We start from the raw sequence: 21,732 nt of genomic DNA on the forward strand, positions 1-21,732 counted from the left end.
GCTAGAGTTTTGGCCTTTTTACAAAAAGGGATTGAGCAACGCTTGGTGTTGGGTACTATCAAGGGCAAGGTGTCGGCCTTGGCTATTTACTTCCTACTAATAGCTTGAATTGCACTTTTATCCAGGTTGTGCGTCATCTGGCTCCTCCGAGGAGAACCCAGTTGCTGCCGTGGGATCTCAGATGGTTTTATCTGTTCTTCAAAAGCCCCCCTTTGAGAATATTTGGGAGATTTCTCTGCTTTCCTTGTCACAGAAGGTTGTTTTCCTAGTGGCTATCGCTTCTGCTCGCAGAGTTTGAGTTGGTGGCGCTATCCTGTCGTTAGCCTTATTTGGTGGTCCACAGGGATAAAGTGGTCCTTCGGCCAAAACTGTCTTTTCTCCCTAAGGTGGTGTCGGATTTCCATCCTTATGAAGACATCGTATTGCCTTCCTGATATCCTAAGCCTCAACATCCCAAGGAGATTGCCTTGCACTCTCTGGATGCGGTTTGGGCGCTAAGGGTTTATCAGACGGTTACTGAGTCCTTTCGAAACTCTAACTCTCTTTGTCCTTAGTGATGGTCCTCACAAAGGTTTGGCTGCGTCCGCTGCGACCATTTCGACATGGATCAGGCAGACGGTTGTTGAGGCTTATTCACTCATAGGGCAGGTTCCTCCTTTCCCTGTGAAGGCTCATTCTACTAGAGCGCTGAATGCTTCGCCATCAGGCCTCGCTTGTACAAGTTTGTAAGGCAGCAACTTGGTCATCTGTGCACACCTTTACCAAATTTTACTAGGTGGATTTGTTGGCTTCTTTGGATGTCTTTTGGCCGCAAGGTTTTGCAGGCTGCTGTTTCATAAGATGTTTCTTTCTTATTCTCATAGGGGTCTTTTAGCTGGGTGAGCTCATGTTGTTTTGGTTGAGCTTCCTGTTGCCCAGTTTGCTAGGTTAAGCCTTTGGAGTTTGTTACTTTCTGGTTGTGTTTTCCCATCCCTCATGCCTATACTGCTTTGGGACGTCCCAAACAGTTCGTGAAGCTGAGGCTACGTCTGTCAATGGACAATAGAGAAAATAAGATTTTTGTAAGATCTTACCGTAAAACCTTTTTCTCTGATGTCCATTGACAGACGCAGCACCCGCCCCTAAACTGATGTGCTGGGCTGTGTCTGTGAGTGTTATGTTTGGAGGGACAGCCCCGTGGGCGTGTATATGCTAAAACTTTTTACTAACGTACTGCCTAGACTACTCCTGCAGGTGACAGCATAACCTACACAGCTCATGAAGATGAGGCTTCGTCTGTCAATGTACATCAGAGAAAATTTTTTTTACGGTAAGATCTTACAAAAATCTTTTCTCTAGCGCTCATCGACAGACGTAGTCCTCGGTGATACACCACCTTCGGGTTATGTTACCTCCGCAGGAGCAGGACTAGACAGGAAATTAAAAAGCTCTGGCCACACCCTAGGGGCAGTCCCAGAGGGTATATCCTCTCTCTCTCTGCCTCAGCAAATCAGTTATTTTCTGTCTAGTTAGGAGTAAGGACCTAGACACCTTGCTGGGATCTTAGGTCCTGGCAAGAATTTTTTCTTAAAGGATTTTTTTAGACAGCTTTTTCTCCAGTGTTCCTGTGAGATCTTCAAGCAAGAAAGCTGAACTGGGCGACGGGCTGGATGTTGAGATCCGGTGGTCACCCCAGTTCAGCCTACGAGCGCGTGCAGGCCATAGCTCCGCGCTGGGTCGGCCGCGACAAAGTCCCATTAAAAGGACTGAACCCGCGAGTTAAACGTCTCGCTGAAACGCCAAAGACCATGAGTCACGGCGTTCGTATCGGTCGACAGCCCTCCCGCCCCGGTGGAGAGGGGTACTGTCAGGAGTTGGTGCCCGCCTGGTTCCGGTATGGTGAGTAGTATGTTCCCCCTTTCCCCCTGACGGGTTTTGTGGTGAACGCGGGCCCCTCTCTGTATGGTAAGAAAGAGTCCTTTCTATCCTATAACATGTCACAGATCCTCCTACTTTGAGTGTGATTTTTTGTGTACAAAAAGCCAGGAGGCTTGGTTTGGGAGCTAACAATCTATTGTATACATGTTTAAAAGATGTAATCTGTGGCATTCTGGGAATCTTATGGGTTAAGTATAAGTTACCTACCAGTCAAAAGCCACGGACATGTAGACTGCCTTCCAAATCAGATCTCCAGCTATTAGCAGGGCCATGCGGTCCGCCAGGGCCGATACCGCCAACCACGCCATATCCCCAGGCAGAGACAGTGTTGTGTGCCCTGCAGCACACCGCCATTCAGCAGGCCGCCGCCATTTTTTCTTGCAGGATCGCACGAGCCGCCATTTTGGCGTAGCCTCGTGTCTCCAGCATGGGGGCGGCCATGTTTGAGGTGATCCTACACCTCGTGGAGCTTGGGGGAGGCGCCGGAAGGCGTGCAGAGGGGCGGAGCCGCCTCCTTTCTTCCTGGGCAGCCAGCCAAAAGACTTCCTGTTTGTCAAGACAGCGCTGTAAGCTGTTGCAGTTTAACTCTGAGCATCAAGTGGTGAGCCTGGGGGTCTATCTCTCTCTCTCTCTCGATCGATAGCTAGCAGGTAACACTAAGGGGCTTTTTTGTGGCGCTGGGGGTCAAAAAAAAAAAAAAAAAAGTTTTTTTCTTTACTTTTGAATTATATTATCCAGGAAGTAACTGGAGTTATCATGGACCCTGCCACACATATTCCCCCACCTGTTTCCCTCGAGGGGGCCTCGGGACCCGCCGGTGCACAGAGTATAGAGTCATTTACAGCAATTTTGGAGTCTATGGTGGCTCGGGTGGAGGCGGCCTGTCAGGGACGGGGGTCAAGGAAGCGACCCCCGCCTACCCCTATACTATCTGACACCTCTGACTCAGATTCAGAGATGGTTACGGCAGTTGCAGGTTCCTCTGCAAGGGTTGCTATCCCAGGTAAAGCCCCCTCAGAAAGTGAGGAGGACGCTTCTTCTCTTGCTATTATTCAGAAAGAAGCATTGGTGGACGCACTAGTTGTGGCAGTGCAAGAAACCTTAAAACTTGAGGCTTTACCGGCAGAGGCAACTGAAACAGAGATGCCTTTTGGTACTAATAAGCCCATCAAGACGGCGAAGGCTTTTCCTGTACCTAAATGTTTTGGTAATCAGATTAAAGGAGAATGGGAGCATTCTAAGCGTACCTTTACTATTTCCAAGCGTATTGCTAGACGCTATCCGTTTGAGGAATCCATCATTAAGAAATGGACGGTACCACCAATCGTGGATCCGCCTATTTCCAGGCTGAATAAAGCCACGGTTATTCCAGTGGAGGACACTTCGTCCTTTAAGGATCCGGTGGATCGAAAGATAGAAGCAGAGTCCCGCACTATCTTTTCTCTGATAGGGTCAGCATTTAGACCAGTAATCGTTATTGGTCTAGTTTCCCAGACACTTACGGAATGGGCGAAAATGGTACGCCAAGATCTTAGGGGAAAAGATATTCCCCAGGAGACATCTGATTTGATGGAACAGATCATACAAGGGCTACGGTTTATCTGTGACGCAGCCTTGGACACTACTCCCCTATTAGGGCATGCATCTAAGTTAGCAGTGATCCTCAGACGTGTGCTGTGGTTAAAATGCTGGTCAGCTGACCTAGGTTCCAAAAAGACCTTGACCAATCTCCCCTTTCAGGGGAATCGTCTATTTGGAGCCAACCTAGATGAAATCATTAAGGATGCCACTGGGGGCAAGAGCACTTTTTTGCCACAGGCTGCAAAAGCTAAGGGACCTCGCAACAAGCGAGGACCTTTCTTTACCGCCCATAAAGGGCGCCCGGCTGGTACTAGCGGGAAAGGCAAGACTCCTCCAGGAGGGTTCAAGAAGGGGACCAACCCAGCCAAACCCGAAGCAAAGGAGTACACAGCCTGAAGGTGCGCCCCCACCCGGTTTCAGGGTGGGGGGACGTTTTCACCGGTATTCAGGACATTAGATCGAGCATCAACCACTACTACCGGTGCGATTCTTCCCTTCCAACATTTTAGTACCACAGGAAGCGGTAGTTACCGTTCCCTGAAAAGATCTTTTCCTTTACCTTTTCCTAAGATTAGTCCCGATACCTCACAGGAATCGGATCTGGTTGACCAGATAGGCCAAGTAGCCTCTAGTCGGGTGACTTCGGTCCCTGAGGTTCCACCAGAAAAGATCACCTTTCCTGATAACTATCAGGTATCTGTTAAATGTGTGGGAACAGAAAACGACCAGACTTTCTCGGATGGTCGGGGCCAGATAGCTCTAGGGACGCCTGGTTCAGATCCAATCAGCGCCAGTGGTCCTAGAAATTCTAGGCTGGCCTCCTCAAGCCGGCCTGGCCGACTTGGACATGTTAGTCGCAGACGTTCCGTGGGAACTTTGTCTCAGGGAGTGTCTGTGGTCTCAAGGACCAATTTACCTTCGTGCTTTACAGTCGCTGGTTTTAATGGCCTGGCCATTGAGACCCAAGTACTGAAGGACAGAGGTTTGTCTACTTCAGTCATTCCTACCCTTATTAAAGCAAGGAAAGCGACTTCCAGCAAAGTCTATTATCACACATGGAAGACTTATATTGCGTGGTGCGAATCTTTAGGATTTCCTCCACGTACCTATTCGGTGACTCGAATATTGGCCTTTTTGCAACAAGGGGTTGAGCAGAAGCTAGCCTTGAGCACCATCAAGGGTCAAGTTTCAGCATTAGCAATCTTCTTTCAGAAGCCTTTAGCTACCAAATCCTTGGTGCGGAATTTCATCCAGGGAGTGCGGCACCTGGCTCCTCCAGTCCGCGCGCCCTTACCGCCCTGGGATCTTAATTTGGTTTTGTCGGTTCTACAGAAACCTCCCTTTGAAAACATCAGGGAGATTCCCTTGCTTACTCTATCCCAGAAGGTGGCCTTCTTGGTGGCTATTACTTCTGCTCGCAGGGTGTCAGAACTGGCTGCATTATCATGCCAGTCACCATACCTAGTGATTCATAGGGATAAGGTAGTACTTCATCCTAAGCCATCTTTTCTTCCCAAGGTGGTTTCAGATTTTCATCTGAATGAACAGATTGTACTACCTTCCTTGTGTCCTCAGCCCAAGCATCATCGGGAACATGCGTTGCATTCCTTAGATGTGGTTCGGGCAATCAGGGTATACCTGAAATCTACGGAATCATTCCGTAAGACGGATTCACTTTTTGTGATCACGGATGGCCCCAGAAAGGGTTTGCCTGCATCTGCCGCGACCATTGCCAAATGGATTAGACAAACGGTGGTACAGGCTTATTCTATTAAGGGTCAGAGTCCTCCGTTCCCTGTTAGGGCGCACTCCACTCGAGCGCTCAGTACTTCCTGGGCCTTTCGCCATCAGGCGTCAGTGGTCCAGGTATGTAAGGCGGCCACCTGGTCGTCGGTACATACCTTTACAAAATTCTATAAAATTGATGTGACGGCATCGGCGGATGCCTCATTTGGCCGCAAGGTTTTGCAGGCCGCAATTTGAGGAGACCGGTGGTCTACCTCGAGGGTTTTTTTCTGTTTGAAAAAAAAAAAAAAAAATTGTTTTCTCTTTTTTTGGTTGAGTCTCATCATTAAGGATGAGCATTGTAAACTTCTAGTTGGCACCGGTTGGGCCTTCTAGATTGGGATTTGATTTCCATTTTCCCACCCCTCAGTTGTGATACTGCTCTGGGACATCCCGAAGGTGGTGTATCACCGAGGACTACGTCTGTCGATGAGCGCTAGAGAAAAATGGATTTTTGTAAAATCTTACCGTAAAATCCTTTTCTCTTAGCTCATCGACAGACGTAGTCCCCGCCCCTCTGTTTTGGAGTTGGGTTGGGTTAAATTCTCTAAGCACTGCTTTTTCACATAACTGATTTGCTGAGGCAGAGAGAGAGAGGATATACCCTCTGGGACTGCCCCTAGGGTGTGGCCAGAGCTTTTTAATTTCCTGTCTAGTCCTGCTCCTGCGGAGGTAACATAACCCGAAGGTGGTGTATCACCGAGGACTACGTCTGTCGATGAGCTAAGAGAAAAGGATTTTACGGTAAGATTTTACAAAAATCCATTTATTTCTCTTACGTCCTCTGACAGTCGCCGCCCATTCACACAGTCTTCACTTATGGGGTATTGACTTCATCTCCACAGGAGTTTCTAGGCATAAGACTTGTAAAAGAACAATAAATCTACATAGTCACACCCATGGGGGCTATCCTTCTAGTCCAATACCCCCCTGCAATAGCCATCCCAATTCAGTTTGTCTTCTGCCTAGCTTCAGGGTCGGATAGGCTTCCCTGTGCTGAGGCTACAGTCTCAGCCTTTTCTTCTTTTTCTTTTATGATTTTTTTTCAAAAGCTGTCATTTATTCTTTACATTGCTAGCTGTTTGTTTTATCAGCACTAGTTAGTGGATCTTTGGATGAAGACGTCGTCTGCAGAGCCGGGAATCGGACTGACCGTCCTGGTTCTCCAGGACAGAAGGTCAGATGGAATCCCTGCCCGCCATCGAGCGTTTCGCAGGCTATGTGTTCACCCTGGCCTCACAAACGACCCATCCCTGTCCATCAGGGATGCAGCCAGGTGAGGTGGCTACCTCACTGGACACAGCATAGGTTCGTCCGTGCACTACTAGCGTCCTGCGTTTTTGGCTGGCGGCACTCCCCTGCCATCTGAGGGTGGGCGGTTTCCCGCTTTATATGAGGCACCCCACGCCATCGGGTACAGGTAAGTACATTCTGTGTGGGGCCTCTGTCTGGGGTCGGCAGTCCATGTGTGTCTGTGGTGTCCCCTGTGTCTGTGCGTTTTGGGCTCCCTGGTCCCGGTCCCTGCGGGGGTTTTTATTCTCTCACAGCAGCGCTGTGTAGGGTTTTGGGGGTCCCTCTCCTAAGGTCACTTTAGGGTGCTTGGGGATGCAGACACGTGTGGCGACCGTTGCAGGGTTAAAAACCACCGGTCCGCCATTTTAAGTGTGGGCAGCATGTCTGGCTTCACTGTGGGCGCTCATACAGCATGCTATGTAGTGTATTTTTGCGCCTTGCGGCGCCATCTTGTGTGTGGCAAACGATCGTTTTGAGCACGTCGGTGGCCATCTTGCCGAAGCCTCCCATTAGTTTCCATAGGCATCCATTTTCATTTGGCCTGCAGCCTAGTTCAGCCTCCAGCGGGGACATCACTTCCTCCTTTCTCTCAGGAGCGACCGAAGGAGCTGGTAACACCTTGTGGGGTTCTGTCCTCCTGTTCTTTTTCCTGTCCTGCCTTGTGCAATCTTCCTGGTCAGTTTTGTCCCTGCGGGGGGTTCTGTGTGTCAGTCTTATAGCGGTGTGCTGGGGGGTCCGCAGCGCACTTAAAGGGCCAGTTTAGGGGAAAAAAAAAAAAAAAAAAAAAACCTTTTATTTTCTGTTATGGAATCCCAGGACAGCAAATTCCCGCCAGCTTTGGTGGGGGATTCAGGGTCCTCTGAATCCCCCGCCGTCTTTAATTTGGCTGCTGTTGTGGCAACTTGGTGTCAAAAATGGATGTGCTGATGTCTGAACGTGCTGCTAGGAAAAGGCCTAGGATTTCCTTTTCTTCTGATTCTGAATGTGACATGGTTGCTGTAGGTAGCGTGGCCCTTTCGGGGTCTCGCTCTTCTCAGGACCCGCAAGAGTCTATGGGGGAGGCGGAGGTCGCAGGGGTGGATGACTCCTCTCCCCCCCCCCCCCCCCGGGTCGCCCGAGGAACGCGCAGCTATGGATGAGTTGATCCTAGCAGTGAAGGAATCACTACATTTGGAGGATGAGCCCACCCCTCCGGGCGTTGTGTCCTCTTTTGGTACACACAGGACCCGCAAGACGGGGCAGGTTTTCCCTTGCCCCGCAGAGTTTCACCATAAGGTGAATGAGCTATGGCGTAATTTAAATCACACCTTCGTGGTGCCAAAGAAGTTTCAACTTCTCTACCCTTTTGCGGCTACTACGGCTGCACGCTGGTGTTTGCCTCCTCAAGTGGATCACACGGTGGCCAGGTTGAACAAAGCTGCCCTGCTACCCACTGAGGACTCCCCGGTGTTTAGGGATCCTACTGATAGGAGACTGGAGTCTCTTGCCCGTCATTCCTACATGGTGGCGGGTTCCATGCTCAAGCCTATTTTTGCCTCTGTGATGGTGGCTCAGGCTTTGCCGGATTGGACCAAGGTGCTCAAGCGCACCCTCGTGGCCGACTCTGCCCCTCCTACTACAATGGATATGATATGGTGGAACAGATTCATCGTGGGGTCATGTATTTGTGCGATGCGGCTCTGAATGAGGCCCCCTTGGCGATACGCCTGTCCAGTGTCGCTGTGGTTAACCGTCGCTTAATCTGGTTAATATGCTGGTCGGCTGACCAAAAATCCAGGAAGACGGTGGCTGACATCCCCTATGCGGGGTCTCGCCTTTTTGGGGAATCCTTGGACGAATTGGTTAAACGAGTCACGGGGGGTAAGAGCACTCTGCTGCCCCAGAATCCTAAGGGCAAGTTTTTCCACGGTAAGCGGGGCCCATCTTTTAAAACTACTCAAGGGTCCTTTCGTGCCTTCAAGGCGCAGAACAAGGGCAAACCCTTCAAGGGCCAAGGTGGCCAGAAAAAGCCCTGGTTTGGCAAACAAAAATCCGGCCAGGCCGGTGCGGCGGCTCAGTCCGCCTCTGCTTGATGGGGCGCCCTCACCCGTTACAGGGGTGGGGGGACGTTTGCGCGGTTTCCTCCAACCTTGGCTGCTCCGAATCACGGACAGGTTGGGTTCAGGAAATCATTCGGTCAGGGTACAAGATCGAATTTCTTTTACAGCCGGCGAACAGATTCTTTCCCTCAAATCTTCATTTGACCCCTGGGCGGTTGCAGGACCTACATCAGGCGGTGCAGGATCTTCTCGCTCAGGGAGTGATTGCCTCATCGGGACAGGTTTCGGGGGTTTCTATTCAAATCTGTTCACTGTGCCCAGAAAGTAGGGCAAAGTGCGTCCGATTCTGGACTTAAAAGCGCTGAACCGCTTCGTGCGCGTTCGAAAGTTTCGCATGGAATCATTCCGCTCAGTGTTGGCCTCCCTGAATCCGGGAGAGTTCCTGGCCTCCATAGACCTGAAGGATGCATATCTGCACATCCCCATTTTCGAGGGTCATCAGAGGTACCTTTCGATTCGCTATCGCGGAGGCTCATTACCAGTTTGTGGCGTTACCTTTCGGTCTCGCTTCGGCTCCAAGGGTCTTTACCAAAGTGTTGGCGCCTGTTCTGGGCCTGTTGCAGGCACAGGGCATTGCGGTCTTGGATATCTGGATGATCTCCTGTTAAGATCGAGTGCCAGTCAGAGCCTGCTGCGCAATCTGTCCACTACGGTCCAGACGCTTCAGGAGTTCGGTTGGACGATCAACATTCAGAAGTCGAACTTGTCGCCTTCGGCTCGTCTCCAGTATCTGGGAATGGTTCTGGACTCTGCTCAAGCAAAGGTGTTCTTGCCAGAGGACAAGCTCCGGACCCTACAGAACGAGGTCAGGTCCCTCAGGGACAACGAATCCTCATCACTCCGGACCTGTATGCGGTCCCTGGGTTTGATGGCGTCGGCCTTCGAGGCGATACCATTTGCACAGTTTCACACGCGGGCTCTCCAAGCGGAGATCCTCGCCAGGTGGGACAGACTACCTCAGTCCTTGAGAAAAAAATTGAACAAAAGTTCAGAGGGTGGGACTTTAAATGAGGCTCCGCCCAATGGGGCTAGATGCCTCCATCCCTATTCATGAGAATATGAGGGGAATATGGTAATGAAAAAATGATAGAAACGAGTACGTCAGGCAGTGGGCTTGTACAAGGATAATAAAATAGAGACATAATATGACAGTAACTATTATACATTAGTAAAATGTAGCCCATTGCCTAAAGGGGGTAATAAACGGGGGGAACAGTAAAAAAGGGGGAACATGGGACTTTAAATGAAGTGTGTGAACAAGCGGTTGGTAATGAAAAAAGTAGAATCACTGGTAGAGAAAAAAAAACACAGGTTTAATGATGCATGTAAACTTGTATAACATTGCATTGATTGCATAGTACATACATATAATGCTCAAAACCATAATACAGTACAGGGCATGATAATGAAGACACATAATAAGATAGTAAAAAATGTACCTAAAATCAAAAGTAACTCTATGTAAGCAGTTGTAAAGTCCATATAAATCCTATAGTAGATGCATAAATAATATGCTCAACGCGTTTCGTGGGCAACTCCAATTTATCAAGAGCAAGTGCATCATGGGTATATAAAATGGTAGGTCAGTACAAGATATAAAAACATCCTGGGGCAGAGGTCCAGGAGGCAGAAACATCCCCGCCGGGAGCTGAGGGAGCCCCCCCAGCATCCAACATAGGGCACATCAAGTGGACATTCCAGAGAGGAGAAAAGTATAGCCAAGATGGTAAATGGGGGGCGATATAAAGTAGCCATCACCAGAGATATCTGTGTGAGTGAATAAAAAATGTACATGAATATTCAATAATAATGGCATAAAAATAGATTGTCTAAGAAGAAATAAAAAGTGATGAACGGTCAAGGGTTTAAGAAAATATGTACCGACAAAGTGATGGTAGTGAATGATGTCAAGGAAGTAGGTGGTAAAAAGAAAACATACCAGGGAATAAGAAAAGTCTAAGGTGAACAGGGGAGCCAGCAAATAAGGCTACCGAAAAAGTGCCACAAGCCACAAACTAAAAGGTGGAGGTGAGATAAGAAGGAATGGTGAAGGAAAGAAGCATGTCAACATATGTACCCGAGTTGGTCATGGTGAAACTCCCTTGGACCTGAGGGTGTCTCTGAGTCACCAGACCAGAATGGATCTATTGTGGTGGCTTCAGTCGCCGGCGGTGTTGGACGGAAAATCCTTTCGGCCAATTCTGTGGACGGTGATCACCACGAATGCCAGCCTGTCGGGCTGGGGTGGCGTTCTGGGCAACCTGTCTGCCCAGGGCACTTGGTTGGTGGAGGAATCCTCCCTTCCGATAAACATTTTGGAATTGAGAGCGATCAGGCTGTGCCTGCTCCATTGGTCGGATCGTCTTCAGGGCCGTCCTGTACGGGTGCAGACGGACAATGCCACTGCGGTGGCTTACATCAACCACCAAGGGGGGCACCAGGAGTGCCCGGGCGGCCCAGGAAGTGACCGGTATTCCTTCTTGGGCCGAGACTCATGTCCCGGCGATATCGGCAGTTCACATTCCGGGTGTGGAGAATTGGCAGGCCGACTATCTGAGCCGCCAGACCCTGGATCAGGGGGAATGGTCCCTGCACCCAGAGGGGTTTCAGATGCTGTGTGCGAAGTGGGGATCCCCTGATGTGGATCTGTTCGCGTCTCGGCTAAACCACAAGGTGCGCTGGTGATGCCTTGGCGTCAGTATCGACTGATCTATGCCTTTCCTCCGATTCAGTTGTTGTCCAGGTTCCTTCGCAGGTTGGCCTCGGAACAAACACTGGTGATTATGGTGGTGCCGGACTGGCCTCGCCGGTCCTGGTACGTTACGTGGACATCGTTCACCTGGCCGTAGAGCCTCCGCGGCGGCTGCCAATGCGAGGAGATCTGCTGTTCCAGGGACCGATCTTCCATCCTGCTTTACAGTCGCTGGCTTTAACGGCCTGGCTGTTGAAAGCCAGGTCCTGAGAGACAGGGGTCTCTCCTCAGAGGTCGTTCCTACTTTGATCAAGGCTAGAAAAGCCTCTTCTGGTAAGATTTATTACCGTACATGGAAAGCTTATTTTGCCTGGTGTCAGTCCAGGGGTTTCTCTGCTTGTTCCTACTCTGTGTCGAGGGTGTTGGCTTTCCTCCAGACTGGTGTGGACCAGCGCCTTGCGTTGGCCACGATTAAAGGCCAGGTATCTGCCCTGGCTGTTCTTTTCCAGCGCCCTGTGGCGTCTCACTCCTTAATTCGCACCTTTATCCAAGGTGTGCGTCACTTGGCCCCTCCTAGAAGGGAGCCCTTACCTCCATGGGACTTGAACTTGGTTCTGTCCATGTTGCAGCGTTCCCCGTTTGAAAACATCAGGGACATCTCGTTGCCTATGCTATCTAAAAAGGTGGCTTTCTTGGTAGCGATCACATCTGCTGGCAGAGTGTCGGAGTTGGCGGCGTTGTCTTGCCTCTCCCCTTACCTGGTGGTTCATAAGGATAAGGTGGTCTTGCGACCTAATCCGTCCTTTTTGCCAAAGGTGGTTTCGGACTTCCACCTGAATGAGGACATTTTGCCTTCGCTTTGTGCAAATCCTAAGCATCCAAAAGAGGTTGCCTTACATTCCTTGTCTGTTGTCTGGGCGATCAGGGTTTACCTGTCGTCGACTGAATCCTTTCGAAAATCGGATTCTCTATTTGTCCTTCCTGAGGGACCTCGGAAGGGTATGGCTGCGTCTGCAGCAACCATTGCCAAATGGATCAGACAGACCATTGTACAGGCTTATTCGTTGCGGGAACGGGTTCCTCCCTTCCCTGTCAAGGCGCACTCTACCAGGTCGGTGAGTGCGTCCTGGGCCTATCGGCATCAGGCTTTGGTGGCCCAGGTGTGCAAGGCTGCGACTTGGTTGCACACTTTCTCAAAGTTCTCCAAAATTGATGTTCTGGCATCAGCTGATGCATCCTTTGGCCGCAAAGTTCTCTGTGCGGCAGTTCCATAGGGAACCCTGGGTTTGTACGGGTCCCTAGCTGTTGGGGGTGTTTTTCCCCTTGGTTGTTTTCCTGGGTTGTTGCTCATGTTGAGCCCTTTTTTGTTACCCAGAAGCTTACCTTCTTGTACATGTGAAGTTCCTTTCTCTGCTGTGGGTACTGCGTTGCTTTTCTGGCGGTTGCATTGTCCACCCCTCATGTCTACACTGCTTTGGGACATCCCCATAAGTGAAGACTGTGTGAATGGGCGGCGACTGTCGGAGGACGTAAGAGAAAACTGAATCTTTGTAAAAATCTTACCGTAAAATTCCTTTCTCTGAGCCCTTCGACAGTCGCCGCCCCCGCCCCTCTTTTTTGGGGTCTTTTTTATATACTTTCACTGCTTGCGACCAAACTGAATTGGGATGGCTATTGCAGGGGGGTATTGGACTAGAAGGACAGCCCCCATGGGTGTGACTATGTAGATTTATTGTTCTTTTACAAGTCTTATGCCTAGAAACTCCTGTGGAGATGAAGTCAATACCCCATAAGTGAAGACTGTGTGAATGGGCGGCGACTGTCGGAGGACTCAGAGAAAGGAATTTTCCGGTAAGATTTTACAAAAATTCAGTTTTTTTTGACTTGCCATAAAATCTATTTCTCTGATGTTCATTGATGGACACAGCAACCACCCCTCTTTGGAGTTGTAGTAGTTCTGACACTGCTTGTAACAAAACTGAATGCCTATAGCAGAGAGAGAGAGAGTATACCCCCTGGGACTGCCCATAGGCGTAGCCAGACTTTTTTTCTGCCTAGTGTCCTACTCCTGTAGGGGGCAGTATAACCCAATGGTTAAGACAATCAGGAGCTGTGTCCATCAATGAACATCAGAGAAATGGATTTTATGGTAAGTCAAAAATCCCATTGTTTCGTTGTCTTTAAATTGAATATGTTATTTATCCCTTACATTTATGTATTGTACATTTCAGACTTGGCATGAATCCATTCCAGAAAAATCCCAAGCATGCATCGGTGCTTGCAGAGAGGTAACATTTGAAAATTACCCTTTGAGCATTAGAAGACATACCAGATAAACTTAATCTTTTATTTATTTTTTTTTTATATTTTTTTTCTAGTGGTATTAACTATGACAAACCATTACCACCAATTCAAGTGGCCTCATTGCGTGCAGACCGTATAGCCAAAGAAAAGAAGGTGGGTTATCTCCGCTCTGTATTCTTGTATTCATTAATGGGGATGTGCACGTCTTCACATCTTATACATTTAACTGAAAAACGTTCTTATGCTATTTCCAAGGCTTTGGAACAGGTTCGAGCACAGCAGCAATCTGGACCATTGCCACAGCAGCCACAACAAAATGGACAACAACCAACTCAACCAACAGCTGTGCAGACAGCACAGGCTCAGACACCCACTCCTGCAGTTACTCAGGCACAAGTTGTCGTTCAACAGCAACCTGCAGCCAAGAATCCTAATACTGGCACAACACCCATAACTACTCCAGCACTCATTGTAAGTCTGTTTTATTTTCTGAAAATTCACTTTCAATATTCATATGGTAGATCAGGCATTAATAAATGGCAGACAGCGGTCTGGACTGCACCAGTGTCTCATCTGGACCTGCGGTCACACCATTTAGGAGTTGCTTCTATTCTCAGCCTCCATTGCTGTTGTTATCACAGCAGACCAGAGAGCGGCAAGCCAATCTTTATTTTACAGCCTTTGGTGTCATGCACACTGGTGGTTTACCCAGCTCCTCTGAACACCTTTTCTCCTGGCAGGAGAGACGCAGCTTAAAAACACACCCTAAAGCCATGTTTTGTAAATGCATTTGATGAGCATCAAGCCTTTGGACGTTAATTAATTCCATTGGTCAGACTAATACTTTATTCTGGCCATTGAAATAAACGCTAAATGCACCTAGTGTGTAGGCATGTTGAGCGTTTTTTTCTGCTGTTGCAGCTTTCCTGAGCTTGCAATTGATGGGGGATTTTTTTAGCCTCTAAACGTTCCCCTTCTAATACTGCTGTAAACGCCTATGTGTGCATGGCAACATGGAGGGACATTTAGAGGTAAAAAAAAAGTCAAATGCCCTTAAAAGCGGCGATGTTTAGGGCCAGTATGCACGAAACCTTAAAGTACTTTAACGTAGAATACAAACAGTGCAACATGCCTCTTTTCTTACCATTGTAGACATTTTATTGTGTACACATAATTTTAATAAAATGTTTAACCACTTGCTGACCAGCCGCCGTGTATTTACTGCGGCAAAGTGGCGCTATTGCTTGAAATTACATACCTGTATGTTGTTTTTCGTTCCAATAGTCATTTGATGGCGCCATCGCACCGTGATTGGCTAGCGGGGATGTCAATCAACTGGTCCGGTGGACCTAGTGTCCACCGGCTTCCCGGGAACATCCCTGGAAGAGGCAGAATGGTGATCTACCTATGTAAACTAAGCAGATCGCTGTTTTGCAAGGGGACAAGATTGTGATCTTGTGTTCCTGTTAAGCAGGATCCAGGATCTCTTTCTTCCCCCATACATTGTAACCCCCCCCCCCCCCCCACAGTTAGTAAGCAATCCCTAGGGCACACTTAACTCTTTGATCACCTTTGATGTTAACCCCTTTCCTGCCAGTGTCATTAGTGCAGTGACGGTGCATTTTTTTATTTAGCAATGATCACTGTAATAATGTCACTGGTCTCCAAAAAGTGTCAGATGTCCGATTTGTCCACTGCAATGTCGCAGTCCTGCTAAAAAACGATTGTTGCCTTTTCTAGTAAAATAAATAAATAAAAAATTCCATAAAAATATAGTTTGTAGACGCTATAACTTTTGTGCAAAACCATCAATATACACTCATTTGGATTTTTATACCAAAAATATGTAGTAGAATACATATTGGCCTAAACTGAAATGAAAAAATTTCATTTTGCTTTCGTTCATTGACTTACACTGCTATGGGTCCTGACCGTATAGCAGCGATTATGGCCTCTATCTTAAGTGTGGGCATCAGCTCTCTGTGTGTAAGGTACAGCAGACATTTTCCCTGAGCTTCCTATGCTTTTGTATTGGCACCATTTTGTTGTAGCCTGCAGCAACACAGGCAGTTCGGCCTCTTGTGTTTTCAGGTCATTTCCTGTGAGACGTTTCATCTGCTGAATCTCCATGCTGCAGAGCTGCTGAATACACTGTGAGGTGGTACAGTATAGAGGTCTTTTTGGGGCTTCCTCAGGCACACTCTGCTACCTGCTGCTATTTAAGGGTGACTCCGATTACATCGCAATATAGCGGTGCGGATCGCGATTTAAAGGGGCCGCACACCTTATTTTGTGCAAATTGCAAAATGGAGTCCCAAGCAGTAAATTCTCCGCCATACCCCCTCAGTGCGACTGCTGGTGCATCCGGATCGCAGTGTCTCATGTCTCTTTCTGCAGCATTGGAAAATCTGGCATCAAAGGTGGATTTTGTAATGAAACCTGTCACTAGCCAAAAACAGCCACTGCCTTCTCTGTCCTCTGATTCAGAGCCTGATATGGTCACCACGGGCAAACCCCTCCTCGAGGGATCCCTGTCCTTGCAGTCAGATGGTGAGGAGGATATGGCCATCTTTTGATCAACTACCCAGTGAAGGAGGCCAAGATCCGGCCACTGAGTAAGAGCGAGGGGGAGCCCAAGGAGACTCACACCACGCAATACATGACTTTCTCATATGATGAAAAATATCATCCTAGACGACTCTTCCCATGCTTTACGCAGGGTGGGTAACACTGAAGCAGACAATCCTCTTTCCTTCAACACCTGGCTTCCAACAGCCAAACTGGCAAAGCCAGGGACCGTAAAGTCGGATGGGAGATTGGCCCTGGAAACAATAACTCTTCCCTGAGAGGAATTCTCCATGGCGCGTCCACTGCTAGCCTGGCCAGGTCAGCGTACCAAGCTCGGCGAGGCCAGTCCGGAGCTACGAGAAAGACCAGAATCCCTTCCTCCTTGATCCTGCAAAGAATTCTTGGCAGCAACTTGAGAGGAGGAAAGGCAGACTGCAGCCAATACAGACCTTGGCCCATCCGTGAGCACCCTCACACGACCATGCCGGCATCAGCCGTGCACAGGTGACCATGCTAAACTCCTCAGTATCGTTCAAGTTGAACTTAGCGAATGTCCTTGCCCAAGACAGAACCCATGGTGCCACCATCACACCCGCCAGAGGTCCCTGGAGTGGGCCACAAACCTCAGCACTATCTTGTAGATGCAACGCCAACAGGTCCACATCTGGAGTGCCCCCAATGAAGGCACAACTGCTGAAACACCTCCAGATGAAGGGACAATGCCCCTGCATCCAAGGTCTGCCAACTGAGGCAATCCGCCTGCCGAAGTTTCCACACCTGGCAAGGGAACAGTGGAAAGAGCTGAAACAAGGCGCTCATCCCATTCAAACGGCACTTCCAAGGCCGCAAGAACACCCTTTGTACCCCCTTGGTGAATGACAGAAACCACAGTCGTGGCGTAGTCGATCGAACACGCACCGGACAGCTGCTGTGGCCCGATCTAGTGAACTAGACAAGCCGGTTTGCTCTCATCCCCAGGACATTGATAGGTAACCTGGATCCTCCAGGGACTCCCAAAGCAGAGAACCTGCCTAGGACTCCTCCCCACCCGGACAGCCTTGCATCCGTGTGACAAAAGGTCCAGCTTGGTAAACCACAGTCTGAACTGCCCCCCCAGAGTGCTGCAAGCGATCTGGGGTGGGGACAGCCGTACAATGGAAGACAACTTACGGTAAAAAAAAAAATGTATCGAAACCCAATCTTGCAACTGGACTGCATGACCTCCTGAACCCAGCTGCCTGGGATCCGGGCCAGCAGTAGGACCGAGATGCGGCAAGGACGACCCCCCCCATCCCATAGACGGATAAGGATGCACCTTCAGGCCGAGTAGGCCTTGTCCACAGGCCTGGAAAAAAAACGATCTCTTCGCCAGACCAGGGTCGCATGGTGACTGTCCCGAGGGACGAAAAAACTGTTGTGAGCCGAAAGGGAGGGCCCCCGTCTGCGACGAAGGCTCTTACCCTTGTTAGCCTGTGGAAGAAAGCACTCTTCCCCCGTGAGACCCTTGTATAATGTCATCCAGGGCAGCGCCAAACAGGCAATCCCCCTGAAAGGGGAGATCTGTTGAGGCCTTCGCAGAAGTGTGTTCTGCAGACCAACACTTCAGCCAAGCATACGCCGCATAACCACCGGCGAAACCGACAGCTGACCCAAGAAAAAGGAGCCAAGTCCAGCGCGGCATCACAAACAAATTGCAGCCCTTGCGCCAGCTGGTCCAACAGCTCCCCCAGGGCAGGAGGGACTTGCCCTTCACCAGGTCACGGCGCTGGAACTCCGCCCATCAGGCAGAGTCAGCGTAGCAAGGGCAATCATGAACACTGTTCCCTGTGCAGACCCCGCCAGGGAGTACAGAACGCGAGCCACAGCCCGCGCCGTCCTATCCCCCAAGTCCTTAAAGGATGGGGATTCCTCCACTGGAGCAACGGTAGTCCTATTCAGCCTAGAGACCGCAAGTCCACCATAGGCGGAGTAGTCCACAGTACCAGAGACTCCACAAAAAAGGGTAACGTCTAGTAGCCGCTTAGACACCCCAGGGGAACGTCTCAGACGGTCCTATCCTACATGAGCCTGCTGGCAAAGTAAGCTGCTCCGGATGGCATGTGAATGCCAAAAGCTACCTGCACCCCAGGTGCAGCCGTCGCTGCGTCATCCAAATTGCAGGGTGTCACGCACCGAAAAAAACAGTGCATCCACCAACGCCTGAATTATGCACGGCAGGGGAGGCGAAATGTCGTCCTCATCATCCGAGGAGACAGGACGCGAGGTACCAGACCCGGTAGGGAGGCCCACGTCTGCGGCGGCTGATTCAGAATCTGAGATGAGGCAGGGGTAGTTGGAGAAACGGTTCAGCGCACCCCCCCCCCCCCCACCTCCACCCGCATCAATAGACAGTGGAGATTCGGAAGGCCCTGCAGCCTCCGTGAGAGTGTGAGATGGGGATACATGACCTGCAGGGTCCATACAGAACCCGCCAGCAAAATTTGCAAAAAAATGGCAATTACTTTTTTTTTTTTTTTTTTTTTGTGTAGCGATAAAGCCCCACCCCCAAAGAGAAAGAGAGACTACCCTCAGTAACTTACTGTCCCCAGATAGCAATCGGATTAGAAGGGCCCCAGCAGTGGCTCAGAGAAAAGAGTAAGCCAGGAAGCAGCTCGGGATGAAGGGAGGGGCTCCTCCACAAAAGGCACTCCTTCTGGCCTTTAGAGCAAAAAATCCACCGCAAAATGGCCGAAAACTACCCTACTTCTATGAATCAGAGAGAACTGCGTCCGTCAATGGACTTAAGAGAAAAGAGTTTTACCGTAAGTCAAAAATCCATTTTTTTGACTTACCTTAAAATACATTTCTCTGATGTTCATTGACAGCCACCCACCACTCTGTGGAGTTGGCTTTCTTCTGACACTGCTTGTAACAAAACTGAATGCCTATAGCGGAGAGTGGGAGTATACCCCCTGGGACTGCCCCATAGGCGTAGTCAAGCTTTTTCCTGCCTTGTGTCCTACTCCTGTAGGGGGCAGTATAACCCAATGGTCGAGAAGATAAGGAGCTGTGTCCGTTAATGAACATCAGAGAAATAGATTTTAAAGTCAAAATCCCATTTTTTGACTTGCCTACAAAATCTCTTTCGTGGAGTACATCACAGGACACAGGCTCTTCTCATTTGGTCTCGCTTCAATGTTGCTTGCTGACAAAACTTGAGGCAATTTGGAATGGGGAAGCGGGGTTATGCTGGGTGGTGTCAAGCTTTGCTATTTGCCTGTGTTCAGTTAACTGAAGGTGGAGCATACCCAATAATTTACATAGTTACATAATAAGTGAGGTTGAATAAAGACAATAGTCCATCCAGTTCAACCTGTGTAGGTGTGTGTGGCCGTAATCATCTCACATACCCCTGAATGTTCTGATCCTTGAGACACATCGCTCCAAAAAATCCTAACAACTGGGTTATATTGTCTCCTCCAGGAGTAGGACTAGGTAGAACAAAAAACATCTGGCTACGCCCATGGGCCCTCCTCAGTTTGGTATATAACCCCCCTCTCTGCTCTAGGTAATCAGTTTTAATCTGTCTAGTCAGTTGTAAGGACCTAGGATCCCGGCTGGGAACTCTTGTTCTAGTATTTTTTTCTCCTTCCTTACATCTTCTATTTGGGGTGGACGTGGGTAACCTCCAGCGACGGTCAGACCTGTCTACTTGTTCCCTCCTCCCATTCTTAAATCCCTCAGTGAGCTGGGCTTACCCCACTCCCTTTTCCCCCCTGTCTGGACCTGGAGTCTGGTGGGGGGTACCAGGGCAGAGATTGCAGCAGAGACTCCTGGGGTCTCCTCCGCTATCTCCACTCTGTAAGGGTCCTGGGATAGTGTGTGTCCTGCCCTGGTAGTCTGGAGGGGTCCCAGTGTAGGAAACCCCTAGGTGCATGCCCTACTGTTTGCAGTGTGGGTATAGTGCAGGGGGTCCCAGTGCAGAGAACGGTGCAGAGTGCGCAGCAGAGTCTCCCCTAATGTGTGTCCTACCTTCGGGGGAGGGGTTCCCCCTGCAGAGGGTGCAGCATTGCAGAAGTTTTGTATGTTTGTAGTTGATGGTGGCCATTTTCCCTTAGTCTGGCTAGTCTCCGTTTGGCGGCCATGTTTGTGTAGCCCGATGTCACAGGGGCCATTTTCCCTTGGTCCGGGAGACGCTGGAGACGACCGAAGCCTCATGGGGATGTCGAAACTCCTCCTCAGTTTCCTCTTCCTGTGCCTGGGACATATGAACAGGGATGGTGTCCAAGATGATGCTGGGTTTGAAATGTCGGCGCTCCGCAGGTGAGTCATTGGGGGTCCCCTGTTAACTCTCTCTCTGTTGATGGGTACCCTAAGCCTTGAGGGGATCCTTCAGTGGTGCAAAAAGATAGTTTCTCTTACGTCCTCCGACAGTCGCCGCCCCTCATATAGTCTTCACCAATGGGTATTGACTTCCGCTCCGCAGGAGTAGCTAGGCATAAGACCTGTTAGAAACAAAAGCTTTTAGCATAGACACACCCATGGGGGTGTCCCACTGGTCAATACCCCCCCCCCCCCTCCCCTGCAGTAAGCCATCCCAACTCAGTTTGTCTCTGCCTAGTGTTAGGAGTAGATAGACTTCCTTGTGCTGGGGCTACAGTCTCAGCCTTCTAATATTTTCCTATGATTTTTATTTGCAAGAATGTCAGTTTTTTCTTTGCTTTATTAGCTGTTTATTTTGTCAGCTTTAGTTTTTAGTCGGATCTTCGGATGAAGATGGATTTTGCGGAGCTGGGAATCGGACTGTCCGCCCTGGCTCTCCAGGGCAGAGGGTCAGAGGGATCCCCAGCCCGCCATCGAGCGTTCGGCTATGGTTCGCCCTGGCGCTATGAACGACCCATCCCTGTTCGCAGCAGGGATGCAGCCTGTGAGGTGGCTACCTCACTGAACGCTTATGCGGTTTAGTGCTGCAGTGTCCTGCGTTTTGGCTGACGGCATTCCCTGTCATCTGAGGACAGAGGCTTTCTGTGAATTGAGGCACCCCACACCATCCGGTACAGGTAAGTACTTGTGTGGGGCCTCTGTCTGGGGTGGCAGTCATGTGTTGCTGTGTGTCCCCTCATGTCTGTGCGTTTGTGGGGCTCCCTGATGCGATCCCTGCGGGGGGTCTTTTTTATTGCACTGCTGGCGCTGTGTGGTTTTGGGGGCCCCTCTCCTGTGTCACTTTCAGTGTTTGGGAGATGCAGACTGTGTGTGAGGCGGCCGCTGCGGCTAAAAACCGCACGGTCCGCCATTTTGGATGTGGGCAGCATATCTGGCTTCACTATGGGCTTTGCTAACAGCTTGCTGTGTGGTGTTTTGGCGCCATCTTGTGTGTGGCAGAACGATCGTTCCAAGCACATGTCGGCGGCCATCTTGCCGAAGCCTCCCATTACTTTCTATGGGCAGCCATTTTCCCTTAGCCTTGCAGCATATAGTTCAGCCTCTGGTGACCTCCCTTCCTTTTCCTCTCGA

General features: G+C 49.8%; 1 protein-coding gene across 1 annotated transcript in view; it reads left to right on the forward strand.

Moving 5' to 3' along the window:
• LOC309562146 (E1A-binding protein p400-like) overlaps positions 1-21,732 on the forward strand; it is a 305,609-nt gene that overhangs the window by 232,796 nt on the left and 51,081 nt on the right. The window contains exons 40-42 of the mRNA XM_082266271.1: positions 13,599-13,655; positions 13,746-13,824; positions 13,927-14,142. Coding sequence (XP_082122397.1) covers positions 13,599-13,655; positions 13,746-13,824; positions 13,927-14,142 — 352 coding nt within the window. The remainder of the gene's footprint in view (positions 1-13,598; positions 13,656-13,745; positions 13,825-13,926; positions 14,143-21,732) is intronic.

Source organism: Pelophylax lessonae (genome assembly GCF_965119305.1).
Source record: "Pelophylax lessonae genome assembly, chromosome: 1".
Classification (NCBI taxonomy): domain Eukaryota; kingdom Metazoa; phylum Chordata; class Amphibia; order Anura; family Ranidae; genus Pelophylax; species Pelophylax lessonae.